We start from the raw sequence: 27,133 nt of genomic DNA, 5'->3' as shown, positions 1-27,133 counted from the left end.
CTTTTACAACTATTCCTATCCTTGTGTTTTGATTTTCCTCCCACACACTGATGGAAAAACGTTCCCTGCTTCACTGTTAAATGAGCCTCAGGTGGGAGGAGGAGTGGACAAGTAGCAGCTGCCTGCCATAAAGAGGGTGAGCAGAGGACTTGGTTAGTTTTTTGCTGGGCTGTAAGCAGCAGCAGCATGGACATTAGTTTTTTGGGGCTTTAAGGGGGCAGGAATAGCTTAGTTCTTGTAGGGGATTTTGTTTGGTGGTTTGTTTTGGTTTTGTGGGTTGTTTTCCCTTCCCTGTACTACTCTCCTTCTCAAAGGTCAAAGTAATTCTTTGGCCTGGGAGAGTCTGTAGGCTTTTTGGCGCTTTCAAAAGCTGCATAGGCCACCCTAGATGGAAGCTGAAGAGAGCTCTAGTGTCCCTAAAGCATTCTGAAACCCTAGGCTGAACGGTGTGCTAGTTTGTAACAGGTCTTGAATTAAGTTTTTCTGTAACTTTGACCTCCTTGAGTCCTCTAAAGAGTTGAGCTTCTGTGTTCTCTGATTTCTTCTATCCTTGCTTATAAGCCATGTGTGATAGTGTTGTATTGCTTGCAAGTATTAGTTAACTGAGGAAGCATCTAAGTGTGGGAGGAAGTTCTGTCTTGTGAATTTTAAATGCCTCTGAATGCAAACTTGCACATAAAGATTTTGGTGGGGTTGTTTTTGCTACCTATCATTTGGTTTAAGCGTAGGAAGCATGGTGTCACTGAAATACTTGGTTTACTATGTTAGTTAGCTGTTGTTGTTCTTAAGTATAGTATGAAGTACAAATCCTGAATTAATGGAGTTCTTACTGTGAATGTGTAATAACATATACATTAGCATTAAGAAATGTTTTCTTAGTGAAGCATTAAACGTCTGATTGTGTGAAACCTTCTACTGCTGCCTATTTTTTCTTTGTGTGCGTGTATGTGTGGCCTCTTGCTCAAGGCTAGTTAACTGAAGGCTTTTTTGTTTAATTAGCTGGGATACTACTTACAGAGCTGTGTGCATCTAAGACTACCACAGTCCTGTAGCTTTAGAGCATGTTACAAGGTTGCCTTCAAGGACTAATATTGAGAGCTGTGTACAAAAGCTCGCTCAGCAAAGGACAACTGAAATATTTGACCTTGATAGCAATGTCAGCTTCCTACCTTCTGTTTGGAGGATAGCAGCTTCCTTTTGGAATGATATGTTTTCTTTGGGCAGGGGGAAGAATGTCTGCTAAATTCTGACAGAACATAAAAATGATTAAATCACACACTTTTGTAAGGGGTTGATAATGATCACTTCTCTCTTTCAGTGTTTAAAGAAAAATGAATACTGCCTCAACTTCAGAAAGTGGATCATATTCCACAAACCACCCAAGACCCTTTTTTTATGCACAGCCATCAGCGCAGCAGCCTTATCCAAATCCATGGTATCTTAGTCATGCGTTCAGTCCATACTGCGTACCTGCTCCAGGTAAGGTAAACAGCAGCTCTCGGTGGGATCTTTGCTTAGCAAGTTACGTACTTCTTTCCTCCACTCTTGTGGTATCTGTGTTAATGAGCCCCTTGGGAGTTTAAGTAATACTTAATAAATCAGATTTTTGACAACTATAGCACTACATTAATTCTGCCTTAAATATGTAGCTTGTGTGGCAGAAAGCATCTGCTTCTGGAGAATGGAAGCTAAGCAAACTATTAAGTAATGGTCATCCTGCAGCTACAGGGCTCTAGAATATACTTAGCAATTAATATGTGTGTGTATATATGAATTCTATATATGCATGATAGATATGGATAAGTGTAAGCTTAAGAAAATAAGAAAAATATTGTTTAATATAGTAATTATTTTAATATATTAATATAGCACCTTGTAAGTGCTATATCTATGTGAACTTCTATCTGGAGCTGTCTTTTTCAAAGACAATGCTATAGCAATAGTCCATAAAATAGCCAAAAAAAGTACAGAAAACTAATTGGTGAATGTTCCTAGGGATGAAATCAAGCTTTGGTTAATGTGTAGATGTCCAGATAAGCTATTCCATAAGAAAGAACTCTCTGCGTTTTTGCACCAGATTTGCTTCTAAGCATTGAAAGGTGGTATGTTTTATTTATCAATGTGTCTGATCTTGTAGCTGACCCTGTCTGTGCAAGTAAATATGATTCAGGATGACTTATTTCAGAAGGATGATGTATTTGTCTTTTCTTTCTGTCACCAATGTCTAGGCTTCCGAAGTGGAAATCCGTATTTTCCATTTTATTCTGTTGCGTTCCATGAGTACCCTGGATTTTTTGTTCCACAGCATCCCGTGCATGCAAGAATTAACAGAAGGCCTTATTTTAATGCTGCCCCACCTTCCCCTATGTTTTATCACGCAACGAGATTTAGACATTATAATAGCCCTGGGAAGAAAATGGAGACAAAAGAAACACAGACTGATCCTAGACAGCCTGAAAGCAAGCAAAAAAAGCACCAAGATATCCGTACAGAAACGAAAGGTTGTGATGCAGGAAATCTAGCCTGTGTTTCTCCTGGTATAGGTACAGAGACTGAAAGTACTTCAGAGAAACAGGATTCATTTGGCTCTTCCATTGTGGTAGACAGAGAGTTTCATAATAAGAACCCTGCCAGCTCTCCACAGTATAGAAATCTTCCTACTGGAAGCTATGCCTTTGAGAAGGAAGAAGTAAGGATAGAATATGGAAATGGCTCTCCAGCTATTCAGCTGTGGAAGTCCTTTAAAGAAACGATCCCGTTGTACGATGTGGCAAGTGGTAAACCAGTTCCAGAGAACATAGTGCCACATGACTTATTTTCTCTTAGCTCATGTGAAGGCATGATATATGGCCCTCATGAAGGGGAGAAAATGGTGCCAGGAGCTTCCTTAGATGAGAGAAAAGCTATTGTCACCTCCAAACAGGGCACTGAAACTGTGCAAGAGAAAGATGTCCAAAATAATGGTGCAAAGCTGGATGTAGAAAAGCTGGCAAATTCCCCCCCAGGTGAAACCATGGCAGTGCAAATCACAGAGTTGGCAAGATCTGTTGGTGTAGATCAACCAGTGGTAAGACAGGATGTAGTGATAGCTAAGAAATCTAGCACTAAAAAGTCTGCAGGCTCAAAAACCTCTCAAGAAGAGCCCAGCTTTATTCAACAAGCAGGACTACTTCCATCTAATATAGAGGTAATGAGCGACTTTCAGCAGAAAAAGTTGAATTTAAGCCACAGTGCAGCTAATGAAAGTCAGACAGAGAAAAATATTTGGTGTGACAAATCAACTGAGAGGTTTTCTCCCTCTAGCAGCTGGCTGGCTTGTTTGGACAGTATGGACACAAACTACAATGTTTGTTTGCCACAAAGGAAGCGTCAAAGTGTAATCAGTCTGTCTTCTGATGACATGTCCTCTAGAGAGGAAGGCTCATCAGTTGATAATGCCCCAGTGTCTTATTTTGTCCCTGACTATGTGCTTCAGAAAAGCACGTATACTCTTCAGAAAAGTACGGAGGGCTTAGAGACAGAGCAAATTAAAAGTGGTGGGTCCCTTAATGTAGATGAAGTAGTAGGAAAAGAGCAGGTGAACAGCTTGAATGACCAAGATGTCAACTCTTCAAACACAAAGATTAAAGAGGCTCCCAGTAAAGGTAGAAAGCTGGGAACCCTTTCTAGGTCCTCTAGTAGGAAAGAAATGGATTCTCTCAACAAAAAAGCAACTAAGAGTTTGTCAGAAGTTGAGGACTCTGAAGAATATTCTGTGAAGGGAGAAGAGGAAGATGATGAGGATGAGTATGAGGAGGAAGAGGATGACATGGATGAAATGGAGTATTTCTTTCAAGAAGCCCCTCCATATGGCATCTTGAAGCCAAGTAAAGGGAATTTCTACCAAGTTGGCCAGAGAGTGTTTTGGAAACCACTTAAAAATGCTGTACCAGCACAATTAATTAGCTGGCCTGCTCAAGAGAAAATAAAAGCTAGGAGCGGGCTTGTTGAAAATATTGGTTTATTTTACAAGCCAAAGAAGAGAGAACAAGATGAAGCTGTATACAGTGACTATGGGTATTATGGAAGAAAGAGGCCTATGACAAGAAGAGAAGGACTGGAACACCAGCGAATGCTACGGAAATTCTTGGGAGGTGAGCTAATTGCTAAGGACAAAGTGCTGATTAGTAGCATATATGAAGAAGACCTAATTGCAGTTTCAAATTGTAGCTTAAACTAGTGGGGAGATTAGAGTATGTTGTAGTTTCAAATTTGGCTTAGAGCCAGAAGTCCTGCAGAATGTGTTTTGAAGCAGAGGAAATGTGCTGCAATTTTTTACCTATTGCATAAGGACTCTGCATTTTCACAAACAGCAGAGAATAATGCAGAAACTCTCCTTTGTGTTAGATTTGATATACTTAACTTTCTGACATTAGTGGCAATTTATTAATTTGTAAAGCTTAAGGTAATTTGGATTATGTATTTACTGTTGCTTAATATCTTAGAAGCTCTGAATTCAAGTTCATACAGTATGACTCTCCTATCACAGACTAATGCTGGGTGCATCAAACAGTAGATTAAGTTTATTATAATCTGGTGGACATACCCTGTGTAACTTCCCTGCAGTAGAGGAGTCAAACTTTTTTTTTTTTTTATTGTAGCTGCTGCTCTCTTTTAGCAAAAAAAAGTTTTGTATTTTCAGAAAATTGGTGTGAAACTGTATTAAATTTGACCTGGAAAAGGACATCATATTTAATCAAAGGTAGATACTGTTAGAAATTGGATTAATTTAAACTGAGAAGAAGCAGAGTTACCAGTTTGCAACTGGTTATGTGGTTGCTTCAGTAGGTGGCTGCTGTTTAGTAGAGTCTCGCATTGTGAAAAATAACCAAAACAGGGTGATTTACTTCTAATAATAGCCTTAGCATTCCTAAACTTTCTTTTCTTTATTCAAAATCTGTAGATCTAACGTGTCTTGTAATTTCTGTTAAGTGTGGTCTCCAGAAAGCCATGTTTCTATTTCAACAGACTCCTACAATCACATCCAGTACCTGGCTTTGCATTCTGGCATGTGGATCAAAGAGTACACCAGCATTACCAAGACTAAACACTGACCTTAATTTTTTAAAAAAAAATTTTATTAGGAAGGCTGTTAAGGGAGAACATGCGGATACCACCTGAAGAGTACTGGATTAGAAGTGGTGCTAAGCCCAGATTTACCAGCCAAGTATGTGGCAGTCTCTCACCTTCAGCAAAGAGCAAAGAACAAGGTACAACTTTCCCTGTGCATTTTTGTTCTTAAGGAACATACAAAAGGATATGATACAAAATAGAAAGCATGTGGTAGATGCATAGGATTTGAAAATAATAAAACTAGTCCTTGCTGCTTTGATGCCACTGAAATGCCTGTCAGTCAGTGTATCTTGGATCTATTTATAGCCTTCTCAAACCTAAACGGGGGAATAAGGATGCATCATAGCTGGGGATTTTTAAAAGGTATTATAGGAAATCAAAGCATTTAATGCTTTGATGTGGCCAAAGCCTTTATTTGTGCAAAGTTTTTACTGCCATAAACTGTAATATTAATTCTTTATCCAGATAATGCTACTCTTGAGTGCATATGCAGTGGTAGCTCCTAATCTTGATGAGTAAAACATACAGGGAGTCCTATGTGGTAGCTACATATGCCAATGCTCAGAAAAACTAGCATGGACCAACACTGCCCTGACTCTGCTAAAGAATGATTGATTGAGTGCAAGTCATTGTGATCTAGTTAAGGAAAAGATGAAGAAACCAGTTATTTTAATAAAGTAAAGGCTTAGTTTCTTAGCTCCTGAAGCAGAATGTTTTGGGTTTTTGGTTTTTTTTTTTTCTTTTTTATAGTCAATGTTTTACTTGGAGTTCAGACTGTTTTTGATGCTTTTCAAGGGTGTTTGAGTGTAGATGCTGTTGGAACAGCTATGAAATTTGCTGTAGTGTGGGTACTCTCCTGGGTCATGTGCTTTCAAGTATCTTGGGATCAGTCTATCAAATAATGGGGTGGGAGGCTATCTTTAGAGCAGACTAAATTGCTTCTCTTCAGTTCATTGATAATATACATCAGGTTTCCTATATCAACAGCCCAGTAGACAGAGTGTATTCCTTAGAGTTCTTTCTCTGCATTGCTTTCCTGCTTGAACATATTGGGGTTTGGGATTACTTGGCTCTTGCATTGGAGGCTTTCTATCTGCATACTTCGGTGCTGTAGGGTTTTGGTTTTTAATGCTAGCCTGCTCTATAAAAGTTGAAAATATTTTACTTTAGCAGCATTGTCCTTGGCTCCTCTACAACAATGTATAAAAATATAGTGATAGTTCTAAAATAACTGTTACCTTTAACTTCCAGCATGTCTCTTCTACATCTTTGAGTTCATAGATGGTGCAGAAAACTGAGGATGTTTGGTCTATGTGTTATTCCTTGCTTACTCTTCCTTTTTTTCCAGCCCAGGTAGTTTGAAGAAGTCATCACATTCAGTGTTAGGAAGCAGGAACTGGTGGTTTCTATATGCTGTTTGTGCCAATGGATGCCTCAGAAGTGCTATTAAAATTCCATCCTCTTTAAAAATGTTGCCTATATTAGTATTTAGTTTTTCAAATTAAAGTGCCCTGCAAGTAAGGGAGTTTATCTAAACAAGGTATACGACTTTAGCAGTAATATACACTAAATTTGACTTCTTGAGCAGTGTACTTGTGATGTGTAACTTCACAGGTCTGAAGTATTTAAAGGCAGTGGGTGAATTGGGTCACTTAGACAGCACTAACTAGTATTGAACACTCGAAAAATGAACTAGAGCAGAATTATCCAATGCACGAGGTTCTTTTTTTACTACATTAACCCCTGTCCAAATTACAACCCAAAATACAATGAATCCAGAATTATGGTTAGACAGCGATTAAATATCGTAGACATGTAAGACTTGCTTGACATACGTAGTGTCAATTTTATCTGCTACTAAAATGAGTACAAAAGAGGGAGGGAGAAAGAGGAACACCATAGACCAGCTGGTGAAAGTCAAGGTTAAATATGCCTTGAGACTATGCATTGGAGAAATAACATCAGTTGTATCTTACTTAGTGTGTCCACCTTTGGTTAAACCAAAGAAGAAAAGAATTGGCAAGCCACCTTCAAAACGCAGAGACACGAGACATGAGGTGGAAGAAGTAGAACTGTGGGAGCTGCCTAAACACAGTGTACACAAAGGTTGGTATACAATGACAAGCTACAAAAATAACTGCTGCAAGCATTTTTGCTGTTTTGGGGACTAATCTTCCTTGGTTTGAACTGCAGGGATGTTGGATAGTTTGTGAAATAATAACAAATGCTACGTATGCAGACAAGGTGGGAGCGAAACAAGCTAAACTTTGAGCACTTAATCACCTTGCTATGAATGCCAGTGTAGCTTTGACCAGGTTAGGTTCCTTCTTTGTTTAATGTAAGGATGGGGGAGGAAACCCACAGCAAAACCTGCAGTTTTAGTTTTAGTCTAGTTGCTCTTCAGACTTGTACTGTCTTTTTAAAGTGCTGGGTCCTGTGTCACTTTGCAATATATACTTTTATTTAAGCTACTCATCTGTCTCAGCCCAAATAATTTGTAATTTGATACAAGACAAATGCATATAGATAATTCTTAAGAAATCCTACTCCATCAAGTTTTATGGAGTAGGAACTTCTTGATATTTTGGAGGAAGACAGGGTAAAACAATGGAGGGAAAAATCAATATCAAGTAGATTCAGCAATAAATACGCTTTTGTACATTTGTGTGAGAGCCTGAAAAGGATCAGTAGATACAAGAAGCTACCTAAAGATCAGATTTCTTTCTGGAAAAGAACAAGTTATCATAGTAAAATGAACTAAAATATTCCATCAGGAAATACATGAGTCAGTCTCTGTCTCATATGTTAGACAAAGGATTACACTTTCATGTTGGAAACAAACTAAGGCTGAAGTGTCTTATTAGTGAAAATTGGTGTCAGTCCTGAAGCCAGATTATTTGAACACTGGTCTTAAACCTTTAATTGCAGATCAGCTTTTAGTAAAAGCATCCAGGAAACTTGCATAATCCCAAAATACTTCTTATATTTTCCCCAGAAATAGTTGATGTTTCTTGGATACATTCAACAATGTAGTTATAATAGCATACTCATAATGTGGTTTGAGCTTCATATGGAACTCTTATCTGTTATGCTGGGATATTCTGAAGTCCAATACCACTCATGTACCATTTATACTTGTTGGGAAGTTGAGTATGTACTTCCAATATCAGACATCAGTGCCTGCAACAGGAAAAGGCAATCACTGATATCTACTCTTTCTTTTCAAGCAAATTGACATAGTTTGGAGGCAGAATATATACATACCTTAATTTTTTTTTTCTTTTTTACCTTTAGGGCATGGAACAAGAAAGTCCCTCTCTAAGAAAAGATAATTGCAAATATTGGGGCAGGAGGGGGAAATACCAAAGGTTTGTTTTGTATAAATCCAAAATCTGATTCTCTTGTATATTTTGTGAGTTGCTGTTCACTCTAAAAGGGTAAGAAGTGACACTGTAAAGACTGAGGACACAATTAAAATGCAATGAAATAGTTAACACCAAAGTCACCTTTTATAACTAGCACATCCACTATTTAAATAATAAATTTCATAGAATTGCACTTTGAGACTTCTTGTGTTCCATCTTTACACAGTAGCAAAAAAACGTAAGATGGGAATGTATGTGCACAACTGCTATTACAGCATGATAGTTATTGCTGCCCTGGTCTTAAACTCTGCAGGATTGTGAAGCCTGTCCATGTCATCTCATCGTCACATGATGTGGACATAAGTACAAGATTCTTTTCTACCAGCTGGATTTGTTTTTGTCAAAGTGTAAAGGAATATAGTTACAGCTGTATCAAGTCAAGCACCCTTTTAATGTTTCAAGGCAGTTCCTCAGATCTTACTCTCTTCAAAAGTGATTGAGGACTAAAACTAAAGCACTGAGTAGATGTGATACTTCCCTCTCCTCCCCTTTTTCTCTGGAGATTCCTGAGTCCTTTATGGAGACCCTGAGGTGGATCAGAAAGGTGAAATAGTAGTTTTTAGTGGTGTGTCTTGTTTTCTGACTTCTTACTGATGCCTTCTATTATAGTTGATAGTGTCCCTGGAAGTCTCTTTATAGAACTAAGATGATAAAACTAGGTCTGTGCTGAGCTATCTTATGAATAATGGAAATAGACTGATCTAGATGAGGTGGATAGCTCAAAAATATGTAATTTTTTTTCCATGTCTATGAAGGCTATTATATGTGTGAGAAGAATAAACATGATACTGCCAGTCTTGAATTATTCCCTAATTAAGCGATAGTGTGAGTGAAAAAGGTAGGGAAACAAAAAAACAGCAGCAAAACAAACACCTGTTTTTTCTTTAAAAAGGGTAGGATGAATGGACAGACAGAACTTGTCTTTTGCCTCCTCTCCCATGTTCTTATTCTGTCTGTACCCTAGAGTAACCTACATGGATAAAAGTAGCATTTCCTGTGACTGTGTTCAAGTTTTGTGCCTACCTATTACTAGTTTGACTTGTAACTTGGGTTGTTTTCCCTCTTAGTGAGGAGTACTGATGTTTCCCTACCCAACTGATCCCTTACCTATTATTTTTAATACCACCTGCTAAATTGTTAAAGCTCTGCTGTAGCTACAGCCTTTACCACAAGCTGCTGGGGAAGGAAGCCATTGTGATGACAAATTTTGAATTCCTTTTTACTTAAAGCAATGAAAGAAAATAAATGCAATAAAAATTCGTATTTGGCTTCTGTGCTGCACAAAATCTCTGTACTGGAACCTCAAAGAATGAAATGAGGAATTACTTCAAGCATGGAGCTTTTTAACACCCAATTCTGCTGACAGGCTTAGCTGTATCTTTTGCTGCTTATCTGAGAAAGGAATATTCATGATCTCCCAATCAGATGCCATTCTTACTTTTGAGAATGGGTAATACTTGACAGGTACCCCAATGATCCTGCTGGTCATCCTTTTACAGGTCTTGCACTACTCCGTGTGATTTCAACTCAGAAGCAAGAAGCAATTTAGGGCCTGATGATGCTCCTGAGGGGATGTGAGGGAGTAGCAGGAGGAGAGTTTAGGCAGCTCTTTGTCTGAAAACAAATGCTATTTCAAACTGGTTGTATCTTGTAGTAGACCCATGCTATGCCCACTACTTAAAGTAGTATGCATGAATGCTCCAGTATCCAATAAATAATTGTTTGATAAGGTTATATGCAGTGTATTCTACTCTAACGGTACTAGTCCTGAGACCTTAAAACTAAGTCTTCTACTTGGCTCTTTTTCCATTCAGCAGCATGGACAATTTGTGGATTGCATCTTAACTGGCTTACAGCTGAATCTAATGTTCCAGTGGGTAAAATGGCCATGCTTCACAAAGGCTGGGAAGTACAAACTGCACTTAAAAGGCTGTGAATTCAAGCCCAGGCTCTTTTTATTCAGCCAGGTAACTAGGCACAATGCTATTTAGTTTTGCAGATGCACATACGTGTCAGCTTTTGTTCCCACTGCAGCCAGACTGACTGCCCAGTGACTCACTGCAGTGCTGGCAGTACTGTGAACTTGTAACTGTCGCAGTACTGCATTGCCTTGGAAGTTTTCACATGCTTCCCGCAGCATCTCCTGAAAGGCAGCTGAAGAATCTATTTGCTGCTTGGCACACCAGTAACAAACCTTAGAGGCCTCTGGGATTGCCATACTGAGAGCATTGTTTGAACAGATTTACTGTCTGTGGCTCAGGACTTCTAAATTATTATTTGTAGCTAACTGAAACCTCTGTTGCAAAGTGGGTGTGGTGTAATCACTGATGTGGAGCTGTGGGTTATGTTGGCTTGCCAGGAATTAATTCTGTTTTTTAATTTTCAGTTTGGTAGCACCTGGATGGCATAAATTTTTTTCCCTTTTACAATGTCTGGTGTTCTGCCTTATTGGAGAATATTTACTACAGGTCTTTCTATTAAAATCAAACAAAGGAAGATTAGAGCCAGTGGCAAAAAAACCAAAACAATCCCCAAACCCTTATCACTTGTGGCATGCTAACTGAAGGCATACCAAGGAAAAACAAATTAATTCTTTTTTTTTAGAGTCCTCAGCTTCCCCTGACTCACTGCCACTGGCTGTCTCACTCAAAAAGACTGTAAACCCCAACTAATTGCATGGCCAAAGAAATAAGACAAGTACCAGTATTTTTCCTGAAATACCTTTCTGACAAAAATGGTGCATAGTATTAAGATAAGAGCTGGGAAGCTGTATTGCCTTTAAGATTTGTTTTAGCTGCATTTTATACTTATTTAGTTTCATGGGACTATATAATTATGCTATTATTATCACCTGGTCTTCAACAGAACACTCAAATGGAAATACAGCCCTACAATGAAAGCCAGAGCAGTTTTTTGAACAAAACCATTAAATGGTTATGATTTAAAAAATAAGGCTAGTCAGCCTTTCAAGACTCTAACTTTCTGTGTTTACTTCTACATGAACTGTTCCTCATTAATCTAAAGGGATGTTGGTATTTATCTCTAGTCCACATATTTTAAAAAGACTTATCTTAAATGACAGCTTTGGCACTGTTTAAAATGCCAAATGATGACGTGAATCATACTTCTCAGCACTCTAGCCCTGGCTGTTAAAAGCACTCCTATAAATCTTAGTCTATTGAAACTGTTAAATTTTGAAATGCTACTTTTATGAGTTGCAGTAAAGACCTACATGTATGGGACATGATAGAGACTTATAAAACTGGAAATGATATAGGGAGAACAAACAGGAATCAATTATTCACATACTTTCCAGTGGAAGATTAAAGGTGTATGAAATTAAACTAGTACAAAGCAGTCTGAAAGCCAACTGCTACAGATTAATAAATAGTGAAGAAGAGCTCATTGCTGAGGAAAATGGCAAAGTTTACAAGAAGTGAGTGGATAGAAAAGAAAATATATATCCAAGGCTACTAAATGCTAAAATCTACCCTATGATTCTAAGTACCTGCACTAAAGGTACTCTCAGCAGTAGAGGCTGAGAGAGCACTTCAGTGAAGCAACAAATAATGCCAGTGAGTTTTCACTGCTCTGCTGTGTAGCATCTTCTATTAGCCATGATTGGAAAGCTGGTGCTATAAACAGACCTTTAGTCAGGCATAGAAGAGTGATTTGGCATCTCAAACTTGTATCAAATCTAAGTTAGAAAGGGTCTCCTAAGCAATTTTTCTTAATTGTTCACATAATAAAGCCTGGTAGATACACAGAGAAAGTCCATGAGCAAGGAAGAGGATTGCAAAGGAAAACTGAGTTTGTTTTTATTAACCTAAGCTTTAGAACAATTTTAAATGACAAAAGCTGAGGTAATTGAAGAGGTCTTCAGTTACCCCTGCTCTAGACAAGCCTGAGTAAGAATTCTCTTGGAATGCATCAGGTGATTATCAGGCCTCCAGCATCTGTTCAATAATCTACAAATGCATTAATCTCAGCACCAAGTGTGGCAATACAAGAATCCTAGAATGGTTTGGGTTGGAAGGGACTGTAAAGATCATCTAGTTTCAGCCTCCTGCCACACACAGGACCACCTCCCACTAGACCAGGTTGCTCAGAGCCCTGTCCAACCTGGCCAAGAGAATCAGTCCATTATTGATCTCCCCATGCTATTTCAGCTGTTAAATCTCTTTCTGGTAAAAGAGCAAGGGCCTTAGAATCTGATGATGCTGCTGATATAGGGAACTACCAGCAGTCAGGAGTAAATGCCAGCACAGGGAGATTTGCTAAATACAAGCTAAAATACAACTCCACCTTCAAGCTCTGGGAAATTGATAAAGAAGCTTTTTGTAAGTAGGCCTTGCTTATCTTGTTTTTCCTCAGAACCTATTGTGAAATGACTGGCAAGGAATGGGGGGGTTATTTTTACTAAATCACTCTTATATGTGTAGGAAGGAGAAAAACCATTTTCATTTATACTTTCCCTTGTCCTCTCTTCCAAAGCTCTGAAGAAAATAAAGAAATATCTTAGATGCATTTTAGTCTATGGTTCCTTGATTTCACTGTTAATGTTCACTCTACCAGAACTTTATCATGTGGGGGTTTTTTCCAATCTTAGTATAACCACTGAGATTAAGTTCTATGGAAGTCCTTTCAAACCAAATCTAGTTTTCTCTTTCCTTTTGCACAGTACCAATATTCATCACCTAGTTTCTCAAGTTACAGCTCTGTACCAATATACCTTCAGGTTTCAAAGAGAGTTGCTTACTGTAATGCTGCTTATAGCTATCTCCATCTTCCTAGCTGAGTTTGCAAGATTATTTAAAAGAAAAGTGTGGTCAGTACATAAGGTCTACTAAGTACACAAAACCTCCTCTTCTTCCTGCTTTTAAGTTCTTTACCATTGCTCTGTGATTTCATGCATATAGTTAAAAGCCATTTTGAGAGCCTTACATGTTTATATTCTTGCGGGATGATCCAAAAAAATGTTACCTCATCAAATGTAGTAAACATAAAAAGTTGAAATTTATTACTCCTAAACCTTTTTAAAAGGAAACTTCCCTCAACTTGTATCAAAACAACTGATAGTGAAGAATATGCAGAAATTAATATTTTTAATTTCTTACATGAAACCCCTCTTTTAAAATAACTAAACCCACTACCTCTTTACATTTAAGTTGAGTATCTAACATCATTACACTTGGCTCCCACTTCTGTGGTTTAAACACTGTAGATGTTTCACTTTAAATGTTTCAGAACTGTGTATTAATGGTGGTGATGTTGAGATTTTGTTACACACACACAAAAAAATTGAGTCTTGCTGATGCTGCATTTTTGTCTTAAAGTAAATCCCCTTGATTACCTTTTTTCCCCTGCAGCAGTACTCTTTATTTCCCTAGCTGCCAATATTAGAATAAGTACACAGAACTTCAGCATGTATGTGGAGAAAAAAAATACAGTACAACCTGCTCACTATAAGCACTGTACGTGAACTCTCAGTGCTCTGCATGGTGCAAACTGCAGTCCTGTTACAATCAGGCTTTGTATATAATAAAATAACTTCATGGAGTAAAGACACTTCAACAGACAGTCTGCTAGTGCTGCAGATTTGTCAGTGATCCCTTGGTGGTCGCTGCTTTCTGCTGCTGGTCATGGGCAGCAAGGCAGAGGCCCCATTTGCCCAAGACTGATGACCCACAGCGTGGGTTTTACAGCACACAGGTATGGTTTAATGCAGCTTTCTTCTTTTTGACTGCAGAGGGACAGAAGAGGATGCCAGTGTAGGATGCTGTATGCATACACATGTATGTTCCAAGTTTAATAAAGCCCTTTCTGGTGTTTTCCTCCTCATTCTTTGGATCTTTCCTTGCAGTTCACAAGTAGAGAGGTCAATGAGCACGCAGCAGGTGACTGCTGTCAGTCAGATTCTGACTTTTCATTAGATTTGGATGATTTACGCTTCCTCTTTTTCTTCTTCTTTTTTTCTTTCTTTTTCTTTTCCTTTTTTCTCTTTTTCTTCTTGTGTTTATGTTCTGAGGAAGTAGAGCTGCTGCCATCTTCATCATCCTCATCACTGTCATCACTGCTATCAGATTCTGAGGTAGAGTCCTCCAGGAGCTGCTTCAGTTGCTGTATCCTGTGTTTTAAACAGGTGAATGAGAATCCTTTCTAGCTCTTCCCTACCTCTAGTAATTTATCCTAGCTTTTGTCTTTCCTTCCTGGCTTGAGGAATGGAAGCTGCATGCAAAGGGAGGGGGAACAGTTCCTCTTTTGCTTAATTACACTCTCGTTACAGATAATATCACAGACTGATAAAAGCAACTCAAGCAGATGTTCTGCTTTCAGGGGCTTTCCATCCCATTGGATAGGAAAGGCAGACCAACTTATTGGCTTATTTATGTGTGCAAAATAATAAGGCAACAGCTATCACCAGCCCACCTGGTGATAAGAAGATATTCATACAGAGGCATATTGGGATTATGATATTAGGACTTTCATTGCCCTGCTGATACAGAGAGGATGTCAGTGAAGCTAACAGAGTAGGCTCCACTCTGGATGCAGAACTATTTTTGAAAGGCATTCTTCCTTTGAACTTTCAAGGATTACTGGCAAATAGGGACAAAGTATTTGCTTATTTTATTTTGTCTTCTGTATCCTCTTCAAGGATTCCTCTCCAAGAGTGCTGCTCTCTGGGCTGCCTATAGTTATACCACTGATGCAGTTCAAGCAAGAAAGCATTAAAAACTGCCGCTTTATATACTGAATAATGACCTCACAAAAGTAGCAATATCAGGTGCCTAGAAATAGCTTTCTAAATCCCCCCTTTCATTTCTACTGAAAGCATTCTCACATACCACATTTTAGAAAACATCTCAGTGAAGTCAGTGAAAGAAAAAAATAGATCAAACTGTTTTTTCAGACCTAAACCAAAACTATATCTCAGTATCTGAATATTATGGCATAAACACATGCCACTCCTCTTTAAACTTTTTTTTGGGGAAAATATAGAAGCTAAAGAATTAAAGCAATAGGAAGTACTAAAGAGTGATTATTTGGAAAATAGAAATGCCTTAATCTGTCAACATAGAGAAACTGCCATTAAAAAGATGTTCTGAGCTAAAAGGAAGCTTATGTAAAAGGGTCACCTATACATTAGTACCACATTACCAAAACAAAAGCTAAATTGAAAATGCCGTTTACTACAGACACACTTACCTCTTTTCTTTTTCATGACGCTTATTTTCCCTTATTATATCATACATTGGATCTTCGTGTGCCTTTAAAATGGAAAACGGGAAATACAGTGTTATTGCTAATGGTTTTATTTCCTAAAAAAATAAACCAAAGCAACCAAATGCAAGAGGCTTTTATCAAAAGATGGAATGCACTTAGCAAGCTCTTAATTCACTCTCAGACTTAGCACTGTTCACCTGAACTGGTGTATTTGCTTTAGAGAAAGCTTATCTAGCTACATCTCCAACGATGGGGACTTTCCTTAGGTATATATCTCCCTACCTCTCCAATCACAGTCAACTATGAGAATCCCACACATAATCTGTGGGAACAGCTAGACATAGATGGAATACTCGGCTTCAAAATAATGAGCTGTACCCTTATAGTATATTTTAAAAAACTGGATATAAACAAACAGGAATACAGGAGCAAATATCCATAATACATATGGATAATGAAACTGGAGTTGTCCTATCATGCTATGCACTACCATTACTGGTTCTTAAATGATCTTAAATTAAATGGGCATTGCAGCAAAAGATAGCTGTGAATGAAGACAGCAAACAAACTTTGTGGACATTTAAGGTGAGTTTATGCCATGCAAGAATGCAGAAAAAGGTGGGGTGATCACTTCTGTTGGAAGATTAAGCAAACAAGTCCAACAGAGAGGAGAGATGGCAGACGCTGACCAGAGGCAGGAATTAAAATGTCAGGAGCAAATGAAAGATGTTGGGAATACACCATGAAGTGCCTTGGATACAAAACGAGAGTTTGATGCAACAACGAAGCCTGAGGGAAAATGAAGAATAGAGGCGGTCTGGTCATGGGAAAGGGCAAAAAATACTCTTTGCAGTTGCATACAATCAGTACGAACCCAGAATCTGGACAGACTAAGCCGAGATCACATTTTTCAAGGATAGAAATGAGGACATAAGACATGAAGTGATATACAGTTTGAAATATAGGTTAATGATGCAGAGCAACAGAAACAGTTAAAGAGATCGCACAGGAAGAATCTGCAGAACTGAGATGTAGCTTCATGTAGCAAGAGATCACACTTGTAGACAATGACTGGATTACAGACCTAGACAACAGCATTCATGATGTGGTTGTTCACAGCGAGAGCAGAAGGCTTGAAGCAGCTGTAATGTGGGCAGCCCAAGCTTGACTAAACATTTTTTGTTATGTTGACATTTTAATCACAAAAAAATGAATATAATGGTTGAAAGAGGTTCTTGAAGATTTCCAATTTACATGTAAAAATTACTAATTTTCCTCTTGAAGAGTAGATTTTCTGCAAAGTAGTCAAACATCCAACCACATCTGTAGCTTTTTCTTTAATAGGAGATTTTCGGCATCTATATTATACTAGAGACAGAGGAAAAGTCCTTAATAAAGCATCATCTAACAGGCTTCTCTTCACTTGCAAGATTATGCATTATCAGTATTAAAAATACAAGCAATAATACTACAATATTGGTACTCACTACTCTAAATTGTTCCAATTTCTGATTGCCTTTAATAAAGAATGGGCATTCCTTATCTCCTGTTCTGTGTCCATAACGTTTACATCTCCAACCTTGAAAAAAAGAAGCAACAGTGAATTGCACCTCTGAGACAGATCAGAAGAAGTATAAAAAGCCAAAACCACATTTCTGCAAAATATTTTCAACATAGTACATTGATAAATGTGATGTCCATAAAATACAAGGCTATTACAGCCTTCAAGATACTGGTTGCTTTTTCATCAATATGATGCCAATCTACCTGCACTTCATCATCTGTCCATGAGATATTCTGCCCTCCCCCAGGGTAAATGGATGGATATATGACGGTCCAATGACATCTGGAATATTTTCAGCCTTACACTGCATAACTTTGACTTCTTTTCCCAAAGGCATCCAAAGCCCTTTTGTCGGGGCATGTGCCAGGAATTCTCGTGCACTTTCATTGCCTGGTACATCAGGTATACAGTCTTCTGGTTTTGTTTCATTCTCCTACAAAAAAAAAGAAAGATAAGGACAACCTAAAATAAAATAACTCCCTTTCTTTAACTTTGCAAGAATTAATACTTCCAAGTGTGCAGACCTTCACTTTACTGGAAACATATTTTCCCCATAACTATTTTCCTTGTAACACACAAAAGATCTAAAATAGTTGACCATTTCTTTTTTTCTCACCCTTGAATTTTGCAGCCAGAACTTTACTGCAAAGGAATTTCATTCCTTCCCATCTATTTTAGTAATTTATTTAAATAAATAATTTAAATGGAAACTTAACACAGAGACTTTTTTATCCTCTTCCTGCTAATAAGACATAATAATTACAAGGAAGCCTTTACGACACAGAGCCCTGTTTTTTAGGTTAAAAGCATTACCTTATGTCTTAGCTATATAAATTTGGCAAAAGTAACAATCATGATGAAAGAAGTATTTCAGCCTAAGCAACAGAGAAGAATCCTGAAAAGATGTCATTCAAACTGAAAGTCTGCTTTCTGTTAACGGCTCCCCTCTATCCACACCATTAAATACTGCATGAAGTATGCTAAGAGATGACGAAAGTCCTGTTCTCCTTCTGTCTGATTCTGGCCATTTCACTCTGGATCACCAAGTCAAAGAGGTCAGCTTGTAATGATTCTCTGAGTTTTTCCTGGGAAGCACTTACTTCTCTCTGTAATTTATACAGGTAACACAGACACTTAAATGCCTAAAGAACAGGTTTTGTGAAAATCCCTCATAATCCTAAAAAATTACTGCTATTTACCAACCTTAATTAGCCCAGGGGGTGGTTTCTCATAGCTGAAAAGCAATAGAAATATTGTTAGTCTGCAGCTTCACACAGACAAATAAATTGAGAAAATACAGTTTTTCAGTGGTATTGAGTTAAAACCTTCAGCTCACATTTTTTGTTAAATTTTACCCCATAAATAATATCCAAGAACTACAGCAGAACATGGATACAGCAAGCTGACCAAGAGACAGCATTTATCATATTAGTATATCTCTCTTGCAAACATCCTTCAGATTCATATTCTCGTGGGAGCACAACTACTTGCTGTGGATATGTGGTATATTTGATTTAGCTTCAGTTACCACAACTGCATAATTCTCTACTGGTTTTCTGCCACACCCCTCCCCAAGGTCTCACTGATCCAAACTTCTTTACCCCAGCACTGCTAAATCATAGACATAGTCAGCTGAAAATGTCAAGCCAGACCTTTCCTTACATGTAGCTTTGCCAGCCAAACCTAATACATAATAATTTCGTCATCTTCTATGCATTAAACCTAAAGACAGAACCCTACTGACCAAAGTACCATATTTTCTGCAGCATTTCTTTGGGGTTAACAGTAGATAAAACAGTTATTAGAATCCAAGTAACAAACAGGTTGCTACACAAAGCACACAGCAACTGAGAAAGTGGTAGAGCAATCTTAGAAGAGGATAGAGATTTTTTTGGTTTTGCTTTCCAATGGCACATGAAGAACAGCACTGTGCAAGCCCAGAGTCGTGAAATCCTCTGCTTTATGGGAGACTCTTTTCAACAGGACTTTCCAGACATTATCCACGTATTAACTCAGCAGGACACAAAACATCTGTACTGGCTGTGCATCATTTTAGGCCATAGGTTTGATGGCATATGCAATATTTCACTGCCTTAGCTGTGCACACGCACACACCCCTACACACCTATAGGATTGCTAGGCACAATCATACTAATACAATAAGAACAGCACGGGAAAGGTGGTTAAAGTATGTTCATCCCATCTTTATAACAATAACTTCGGAGTGCTGTTTGGTGCATTTAATAACAAACAGATTTTCAGTTCCACGTGGAAAAGAAAAAAAAAAATCATGTTCTTGTGTACTTTCTGACCTTTTTATTCCATTAAAATAATAATTGCTTTTCAGTGAAATAGCATAAACCTTTTACATCACCTTTTTATCTCAATTTCTTTTTCTTTTTTTTTTTTTTAGTCCGTTCTAGTGGAACAACCTCTGCTCCAATGCTGCATCTCTCAGACTTGGGAGGAACCCGGGAGAGCCCCTTCTGTGCCCCAACAAGCCTTTCGTAAGTCACCAAGCAGCTCTGCAAGTGGCCCCGAAGCCCTTGTGCCGACTCACCCTTAAGGATACAGGGGCAGAATAATCACCACCCCCCAAAAAACCCCAAACCCTGCACTGGAAACGAGCCCCAAATGCCGGCGGGGTGTGCTCAGAGCAGAGCCGAGGCGGGAGCCCGCGGGCAGCCTCCCCTCCTCCGCTCCTTACAAAGACTCCAGGTGCTGGATCTTCTGGAGCTGCTGCGCCTCCTGCCTCTTCCGCTTCCTCTCATGCCGGTCCTGCGTCCTGCCGCCGCTCGCCGCGGGCTCCGCATGGCTTCTGGCCCGCGCCTGGCTGCCCCTCGCCGCCTCCTCCTCCTCCGCTCCCTCCTCCTCGTCCTGCCCCTGCCCCCTGGGCGCCCGCTGGGCCATGGCCGCGGCGGGCCGAGCCGCGGCGGACGGCGGGGCCCCGGCGACGCCCCCTTCCCGCCCTCCGCATCCCGGTTTCCGGCCGAGCTCCGACTTCCTCCGGCCGGGCCGCCCTCATCGCTCCGCCCTTCAGGGAGCCCGCTGGGCTCTGTGTTCCTGCTGCAGCAGCCTCAGGAACGCCCGGCGCCTGCCGGGGGTTACGGATAACGTGTGGAGTGTTGTGCCTTCAAAACACCGATATTTAAAGTAAAAAAAATTACCAGCGTCCCAATCATTCCTCCCTTGCGAGAGGGCCACTACTCCGGTCTGGTGAGACCGCACCTGGAGTGCTGCATCCAGCTCTGGGGACCCCAGCGCAGGAAGGACATAAAACTGTTGTAGTTCAGAGGAGGGCCACCAAGTTGATTAAACGGATGGAGCACCTTTCCTTTGAGGAAAGGCTGAGAGAATTAGGATTGTTCAGCCTGGAGAAGAAAAGGCTTCAGGGTGACCTAACTGCAGCCTTCCAGTGCCTGAAGGGAGCTAGAAGAAAGATGGAGAGGCTCTTTACACAAGGGTGTGTACTGACAGGACAAGGGGGAGTGGATTAAAACTGAAAGAGGTAGGTTTAGATTAGATACTAGGAAGAAATTCTTTACTGTGAGGGTGGTGAGGCACTGGCAGAGGTTGCCCAGAGAAGTTGTGGCTGCCCTATCCCTGGCAGTGTTCAAGGCCAGGTTTGCCTAGTGGAAGGTGTCCCTGCCCATGTCAGGGAGTTGGAAATAGATGATCTTTAAGGTCCCTTCCAACTCAAAGCCTTCTGTGATTCACACACCAGGACTGAGAGGTGTATGGATACACATGGGGGAATATGGCAGTGGATTGGCTACGAGGTGTCAGGGAGCAGGTGTCTCCAGAGTGGAGGGAAGGCTGAGGGGGTTGCCTCCCTCACCAAGCTGGGGATGCAGCTGAGGGGCCCCTGAGGTTGGGGCAGAGGGGCTGGGTATGCAAGGAAGGCCCCATCATGGTACTCGCTGAGCATTCTTTACTGTGAGGGTGGTGAGGTACTGGAAGAGGTTGCCCAGGGAAATTGTGGATGTCCCATTCCTAGAAGTACTCAGATCCAGGCTGGATGGAGCACTGAGCAACCTGGTCTAGTGAAAGGTGTCCCTGCCCATGGCAAGGGATTTGGAGCTAGATGATCTTAAAGGTCCTGTCCAACCAAAACCATTCTATGGTGCTATGATTCTATGCTTGCCATTGACCAAAATACATGTGACTAGAGGGAGGAGAAAGTCAGCATCCAAAACACTCAGAGTTGGGTTTGGTTTTTCTTTCTTTTACTTTTTTTTTAATGGGTGGGTTGCTGCCATGGAAGGTACATGTTGGTTACAGAACAAGGTTCTAGCACCAAAAAGTCTCTAAATAGAGACTTTGCTTTGGAAGCAAACCCAGCAAGGTCTGGCTAGGGCCATGCTGCCGTGGTGAGACCTAGCTGACAAGCAAAGGGCAACCTCCTCTTCAGTGTATGAGCACCCCTAGAGAGGCAAATCTACCCCCAGTCTTTGCAGTTTCCTGCTTCGGCTGTGATCTCTCTTCTGGAGGATGAGCAACAGGTAGGTCAGTGTTGGGAAGGCAGAGTTTAAATTTCTACTTTTGTATCATGCTGAAATTCAAGGGCACATGAGATTTCAGGAATTGCTTAAGAGCTGAGTGAAATGCAAAAAATATATCTTAGAAGTCCAGGAATTGAAGGTGTTTTTAAATGTGGTTATTGTAGTGCTTCAAAAGTGCACATCAAAGGCAAAGAATGGTAATTGCTATGACAGCACCCTGTGATTCTGAAGTGCGGTAAGACAAACATAGTCCTGAGAATGCCTATCTTTTACAAGGGAAAAAGCAATCATACACATTATTTAACAATGTAGTATTGTCAATCAAGCACTACTTTAATATTATTTTAGCTTTTACTTGTTAAAACCTTATTTGGGATGAACATTCACGTGTCATGTTTCTCACTTGCATTCACCTAAGTGGCTGCCATTGTAACTTCAGATCCCAGGAAACTATTTTTGTCCAATTAATCGTCATGGTCCTTTTCAAGGCAAAAGGTGCGTATTTTAAAGTTTAAACAAAATAATCTAGCTTTTGCGTGTCATGACACTAATATACACTATTGGTGAAGATTTTTATTTCATGCACCAAATTTTGTAGGTTTACTGGCCCTGGAAAGGATGCAGCGGCCTTTCTAAAACAGAGCAACACTCAGCAGCAAAGCAACATAACCTTGCAGATATACTTATCAAAAAAACCCAACTCCTACTCTACATAAACTGATTCCAACCTATCCATCTGGCTGACATGTTATGAGATGGTGCATAAATTGTGAGTAAACCGTTTTCATTCATCCCATGGGTTTGTAGACAGCTTGTGTGTTTTCCTTAGCAGCGGGCCTTTGGGGAGTTTTATTGATAGCCTTTCCTTGGGCCTAAACTCAGAAGAACAGGCTGAATTGCTGGCATGTCTTGAAAAGGCAAATCACAGCAGCTGACCTGAGGTGCAAAACTCCATTAAGACCTCTTGTCTAAAGGCTTAGAGGCGAAATCAGTTTATTTGCTAATCTGAGTTAAATATCTGTGTATGAGGCAAATGCAAGATGATGTGGTTAATATAACCCACTGTGAAGTGGGTTAAGTAGATGACTTGGTATTTGCTGGAGGCTAAGAGATTTGCTGCTGTGACACTCCTAGCATGTGGGAACATGTCAAATTGCAATCACTCCCTTACATGGTCATCTATCTTCAAGGAACAAGTCAGGTAGGAGAAACAGTTTTATGTGTTGCAATTACATGTAAAATGTCTGAAAGAACTTAGATGAGACACATGATCAATTTTTCACTCTATTTAGAGAAATGGCAATAGTTACTAACTATTGCCAATAGTTAGGGACCAGCTGGACTGCTGCCTGGTAAATATAGACTTTATGTTGGAAGCAAACTGAAGTGATATAATAGAGGTTTTTGGCCCCCCTTTCAGGCCAGTGTTGTTATTTTCAAGTACCTTTTTACTTCACTTTTTCAAACCAGCAGGGTAGTCAGACTATGGAACAGCTTTCCAGCATGATAGGACAGTGACAGAAAACCTAATATGATTCTAAGATGGAGTGTTTCCAGTTTATGAATGGTATTCTGTGGGAGAGATGTGTGCAATAGCAAAAGAGACAGGAGTTCTCCAGAAACCCTGCCAGTCTCATACACTCTTGACTGTCCTAACTTGGCTGAAGTAAGAAGCCTTCTGCCAGTTTGGAGCAGGTAAGGGCCTGGCTTAGATGACCTCAGATTCAATGACTTCAGCCTTGACAGAATAATTGGCACAAATTCAGGAACTAAGTGCATGGTCTCAACAGAAGTGTGGGGTTGCAATGGAGGCAGAAGGACAGACCATAGTATATATAATCCTCTTCTTACTGTTAAGTCAATGGGATCTTGGCTGTGTTCTTTGCATCCCAGTGGCTTGTACACCCAGGCTGTAATTTCTGATCAGATCAGGATATTTGGAAGTCATCTTTACTGCAATAACTTAATGGGGCACACAGGAGGTAAAATTCAATAGATACATAAATCTGCTTAGACACAGTGGTTTAAATGTGTTCTTTCTTCAGTTTGATACAAATAATTTTCAGTGCCCTTTCTCATCTGTCTTAGAAATGAACGTTATCACTTTATTACCCTTAGAAGTACCAAGGTCAGGCTTTTTTAGTAAGAGGAGATTATTTAAAGCTGTAGGTACCTCCAGAGTTTCTTTTTTCCCCTCTTTTGCTGAGAAGAAACCCTGGATTCCTGTGTTGCACACTTACCCAAGAAGACAATTGTTTTCATATCAGTCCTTAGGAAAGATCAAAACAAAATGAATTGTGAAAAGGAGGGAGTAGGAAAAAAATTGTTATTTTAATTTCTATTTATTCTGAAGAAAAGATGCTTGGCATCTGTAAATTGCTTAAATCCATTCTATTTCAAGGGTTTATATTAACTGAGGATCTGGTTCCTGGTACGTAGAAGGAGACTTTTTTGAAGTTATGGGGTGGGGTTTTTTTTCCTTTATATGAATGTAGTGCTTCAGCCATTTCAAGAAGTTAATTTTTTGGGGAAATGTTGTCTTACCACTGGTGTCATGGCACTGTAATTCCAGCTTCATCCAAACATCTGAGCAGAAACATTAATTGCTGTTGCAACATGAAGTATCTGAAAGATGTTATTTTTCATGGTGTCCACTACAACTTTAAAATGTTTCAGTTACAAGCGATAGCACTGGGACCAAATTAATTTACATCTATGTCATCCCATGGGCATCAGTATTCCTGTGAGAGTGTAGCCCTGGCAGAATGTCAGCCAGTCTGTTTTTCTCCATTTTTGGCTGGCTAGAGCTTAGGGCCAGGATCTGTTTCTTATTATGTGTCAGATATTACGCATGGGAGAGGAATCCAGAAACTGTGTTAGGCTTCATGGGAAGTTAAGCACCTTCTAATGGGATCCAGAAGAAGCAGCAGGCTGAGCAGAGCACAGTCGAAATCCAGAATGGTCAGCCTATGGCTGCCCAAATCTAGATGACTGGAGTCATTCAGAATAGAGTGAGTCTAAGCTCTGGGCCACTTCTGGCTACAGGGAAGGCTGTCTCAGAACAGCAGTGGCCCTTTAGCCACTTGGGAACCTCAGCTATGAGGAGAGGTGCTGACATCCTTTCTTACAGAGAATAGTTTTTCTGAAGTGGAAATGCTGGCAGTTTCTTTCGATACTACTTTAGCATTAGAAAATGAGAGACTTAGATTTGGTTCCCTCCTTGGTCTGGGTATTCAGTGATGGGAGGTTCTGTGTCACTGGGACAAAATACCCCCTAAGTGTCAGGCTAACAGCTACATCAGTGGGGGCCACCTACTATTCATAATTCACTCTTCGGAAGCAGTGAAGAGAAGCATTTGAGATTCATGGGGCCAGAAAGACAAGTGTGTTTGAATTTGGCTGTGAGTACACTAAGAGGAGTGCCCATCCAACCATGGGCACTGTACGTCTTTCTGTGAGATACAAAATCAATACTCTAAGCAAGGACCAGAGCCTTGTTCTTCCCTGACCAGCACCATTGCACCAGGTGACAATATTGTGCTCCTAGTTCCTGCTTCTCAGATTAATCTCATATTTACAACGATACTGCTCAGCAGTGAAGTGTTCCTACCCACCTGAACCTTTACTGTGGTGTTCACTGCCATATGTCATCACATAAAGGGAGTGAGTGAGTGTTATGATCCAGTTATTGAGAGATGCCTCACCAGAATGTACTAACCAGCCTTACCTCCATTAGGCTTGGAATTAGCTCCTTCCTGTTGCAAATTCTTCTCTTCTGTGCTTAAGTTCCTGATGTGGGGGTTTATCTTGTAACAAGTTCCTTCGGAGTCCTTGGCAGTGTGTGAGACAGGCAGTTGTGACCTTAAGCCAGCAGCAAATGTCTGAAAGAACATGATGGCCACAGCTGCATTTTGTACAGTCCTGATCCTCTTGGTAGTTGATATTATCTGTACATGTCTACATCTACAAAATAAGCCTTTTAGGAAAATTGGCAGAAGAACATCAAACTTCCATCAAAGCTGGATTCAAACCAAGCACAGGTGTGAAGTAAGCATTGAATTGTTTATTTCTATAAAGACTAGGTTACTATGTAGTTAATTCAAAAATGTGCACTTGCAGGGAAGTTTTATAGCTAAGCAAGGAAGCATCTCTGGAAATTAGTTGAGCAAAGTGGTTTGAACTGCAGCTTTAATTTGAAGTCCCTTGAACAACTACATCCCATTTTGAGCACTCAAATCTTTTTATAGGATCTATCCCAAAGACTGATAAGCTGGAACTTAAAAGAGGAATGTTTGTCTTTCTTTTTGTGAATTTTGTCCTCCAAAGCTTTGGTAGATGATTGCACTGAGGAACTCCATCCTTCTGTGGAGATACCGTCTTACTGATCACTTGGAGTTTGTAAAGTCCCCTGCTCCATCAGAAGTGTAATGCATACCGTCTCTTCAAGCCACCACTCAGTGAAAAGAATATTTCTTTAATTATTTTTCATTATTTTAATTCACGTAAATCTTTAAAGACATGAAATCATTGTATAACTTACATTTTTCATTGTTTTTTGCCTTTTGTTTTCTGGTCTTTATAAATAAATACAAATAACCATATGTAGTCCCAGACATTTTGTGTTGTGACATTTGCATTTTTTTTCCTGGAAATAAAAATTTTTCATATTTGATGAGTGTATATTTGTGTAGTACACTCTTGATATAGTGCTGTACCTCTGTGTATACACTGACATTGAATCACAGAATCATTAAGATTGGAAAGACCTCCAGGATCATTGAGTCCAACCTTAGACTGATCACAGCCTTGCCGACTAGACCAGAGGACTAAGTGCCATGTCCAGTCGTTTCTTGTACACCTCCTGGGATGGTGACTCCACCACCTCCCTGGGCAGCCTGTTCCAATGCCTGACCTCCCTTCCAGTGAAGAAATTCTTCCTAATGTCCAAGTGGAAACTCCCCTGGCACAGCTTGAGGCTGCATCCTCTCGTTCTATCACTGGTTGCCTGGGAGAAGAGACCAATCCCCACCTTGCTACAACCTTCTTTCAGGTACTTGTAGAGAGCAACATGTTGTCTCTTCTGCTAATGGAGAGCCCCAAGTACATCATTACAGAGGCAAAGTTTTATTTACCTTCAAAGGACTTTACCTGAGTAAGGACTGGTCCCATTTGGGAACTGTGTCAACAGTGGGAGCATTCAGATGCCAATGGCATGTTATATAACAGTAGAGAAGGGAGATTTTGGCTGACAACCCTTGCACAGTCTCCCAACTTCTTACAAAACATACCATCCTTTGTGGGATCAC

The 27,133-nt window shown here is 39.9% G+C and overlaps 2 protein-coding genes across 3 annotated transcripts; one reads left to right on the top strand and one right to left on the bottom strand.

Moving 5' to 3' along the window:
* Positions 1-56: 56 nt before the first annotated feature.
* Positions 57-20,089, top strand: LOC104688958. Of its 2 annotated transcripts, XM_039549221.1 has the most exons (7): positions 57-136; positions 1,319-1,479; positions 2,229-4,133; positions 5,124-5,249; positions 7,093-7,218; positions 8,407-8,480; positions 19,739-20,089. In XM_039549221.1, exons 2-6 carry the CDS (start codon positions 1,332-1,334, stop codon positions 8,442-8,444), a joined length of 2,343 nt encoding a protein of 780 aa, XP_039405155.1. In that variant the 5' UTR covers positions 57-136; positions 1,319-1,331; the 3' UTR covers positions 8,445-8,480; positions 19,739-20,089. The 2 variants fall into 2 exon arrangements, with proteins under 2 accessions (XP_039405155.1, XP_039405154.1); XM_039549220.1 differs by lacking the exon at positions 19,739-20,089 and having other exon boundaries at positions 8,407-8,676.
* RP9 (RP9 pre-mRNA splicing factor) lies at positions 10,460-20,273 on the bottom strand. The gene is made up of 6 exons (XM_010398747.4): positions 20,033-20,273; positions 18,529-18,559; positions 17,629-17,758; positions 17,249-17,340; positions 15,744-15,805; positions 10,460-14,664 (listed from the first exon to the last, which is right to left on the bottom strand). The coding sequence occupies exons 1-6, from the start codon at positions 20,233-20,235 to the stop codon at positions 14,445-14,447; spliced, it is 738 nt and encodes a 245-aa protein (XP_010397049.1). The 5' UTR covers positions 20,236-20,273; the 3' UTR covers positions 10,460-14,444.
* Between the last annotated feature and the right edge of the window lie 6,860 nt (positions 20,274-27,133).

Source organism: Corvus cornix, chromosome 2 (genome assembly GCF_000738735.6).
Source record: "Corvus cornix cornix isolate S_Up_H32 chromosome 2, ASM73873v5, whole genome shotgun sequence".
In the NCBI taxonomy this organism is placed as follows: Eukaryota; Metazoa; Chordata; class Aves; order Passeriformes; family Corvidae; genus Corvus; species Corvus cornix.
Note: the sequence above shows the minus strand (reverse complement) of the source record. Positions and strands in the feature narration are given on the sequence as shown.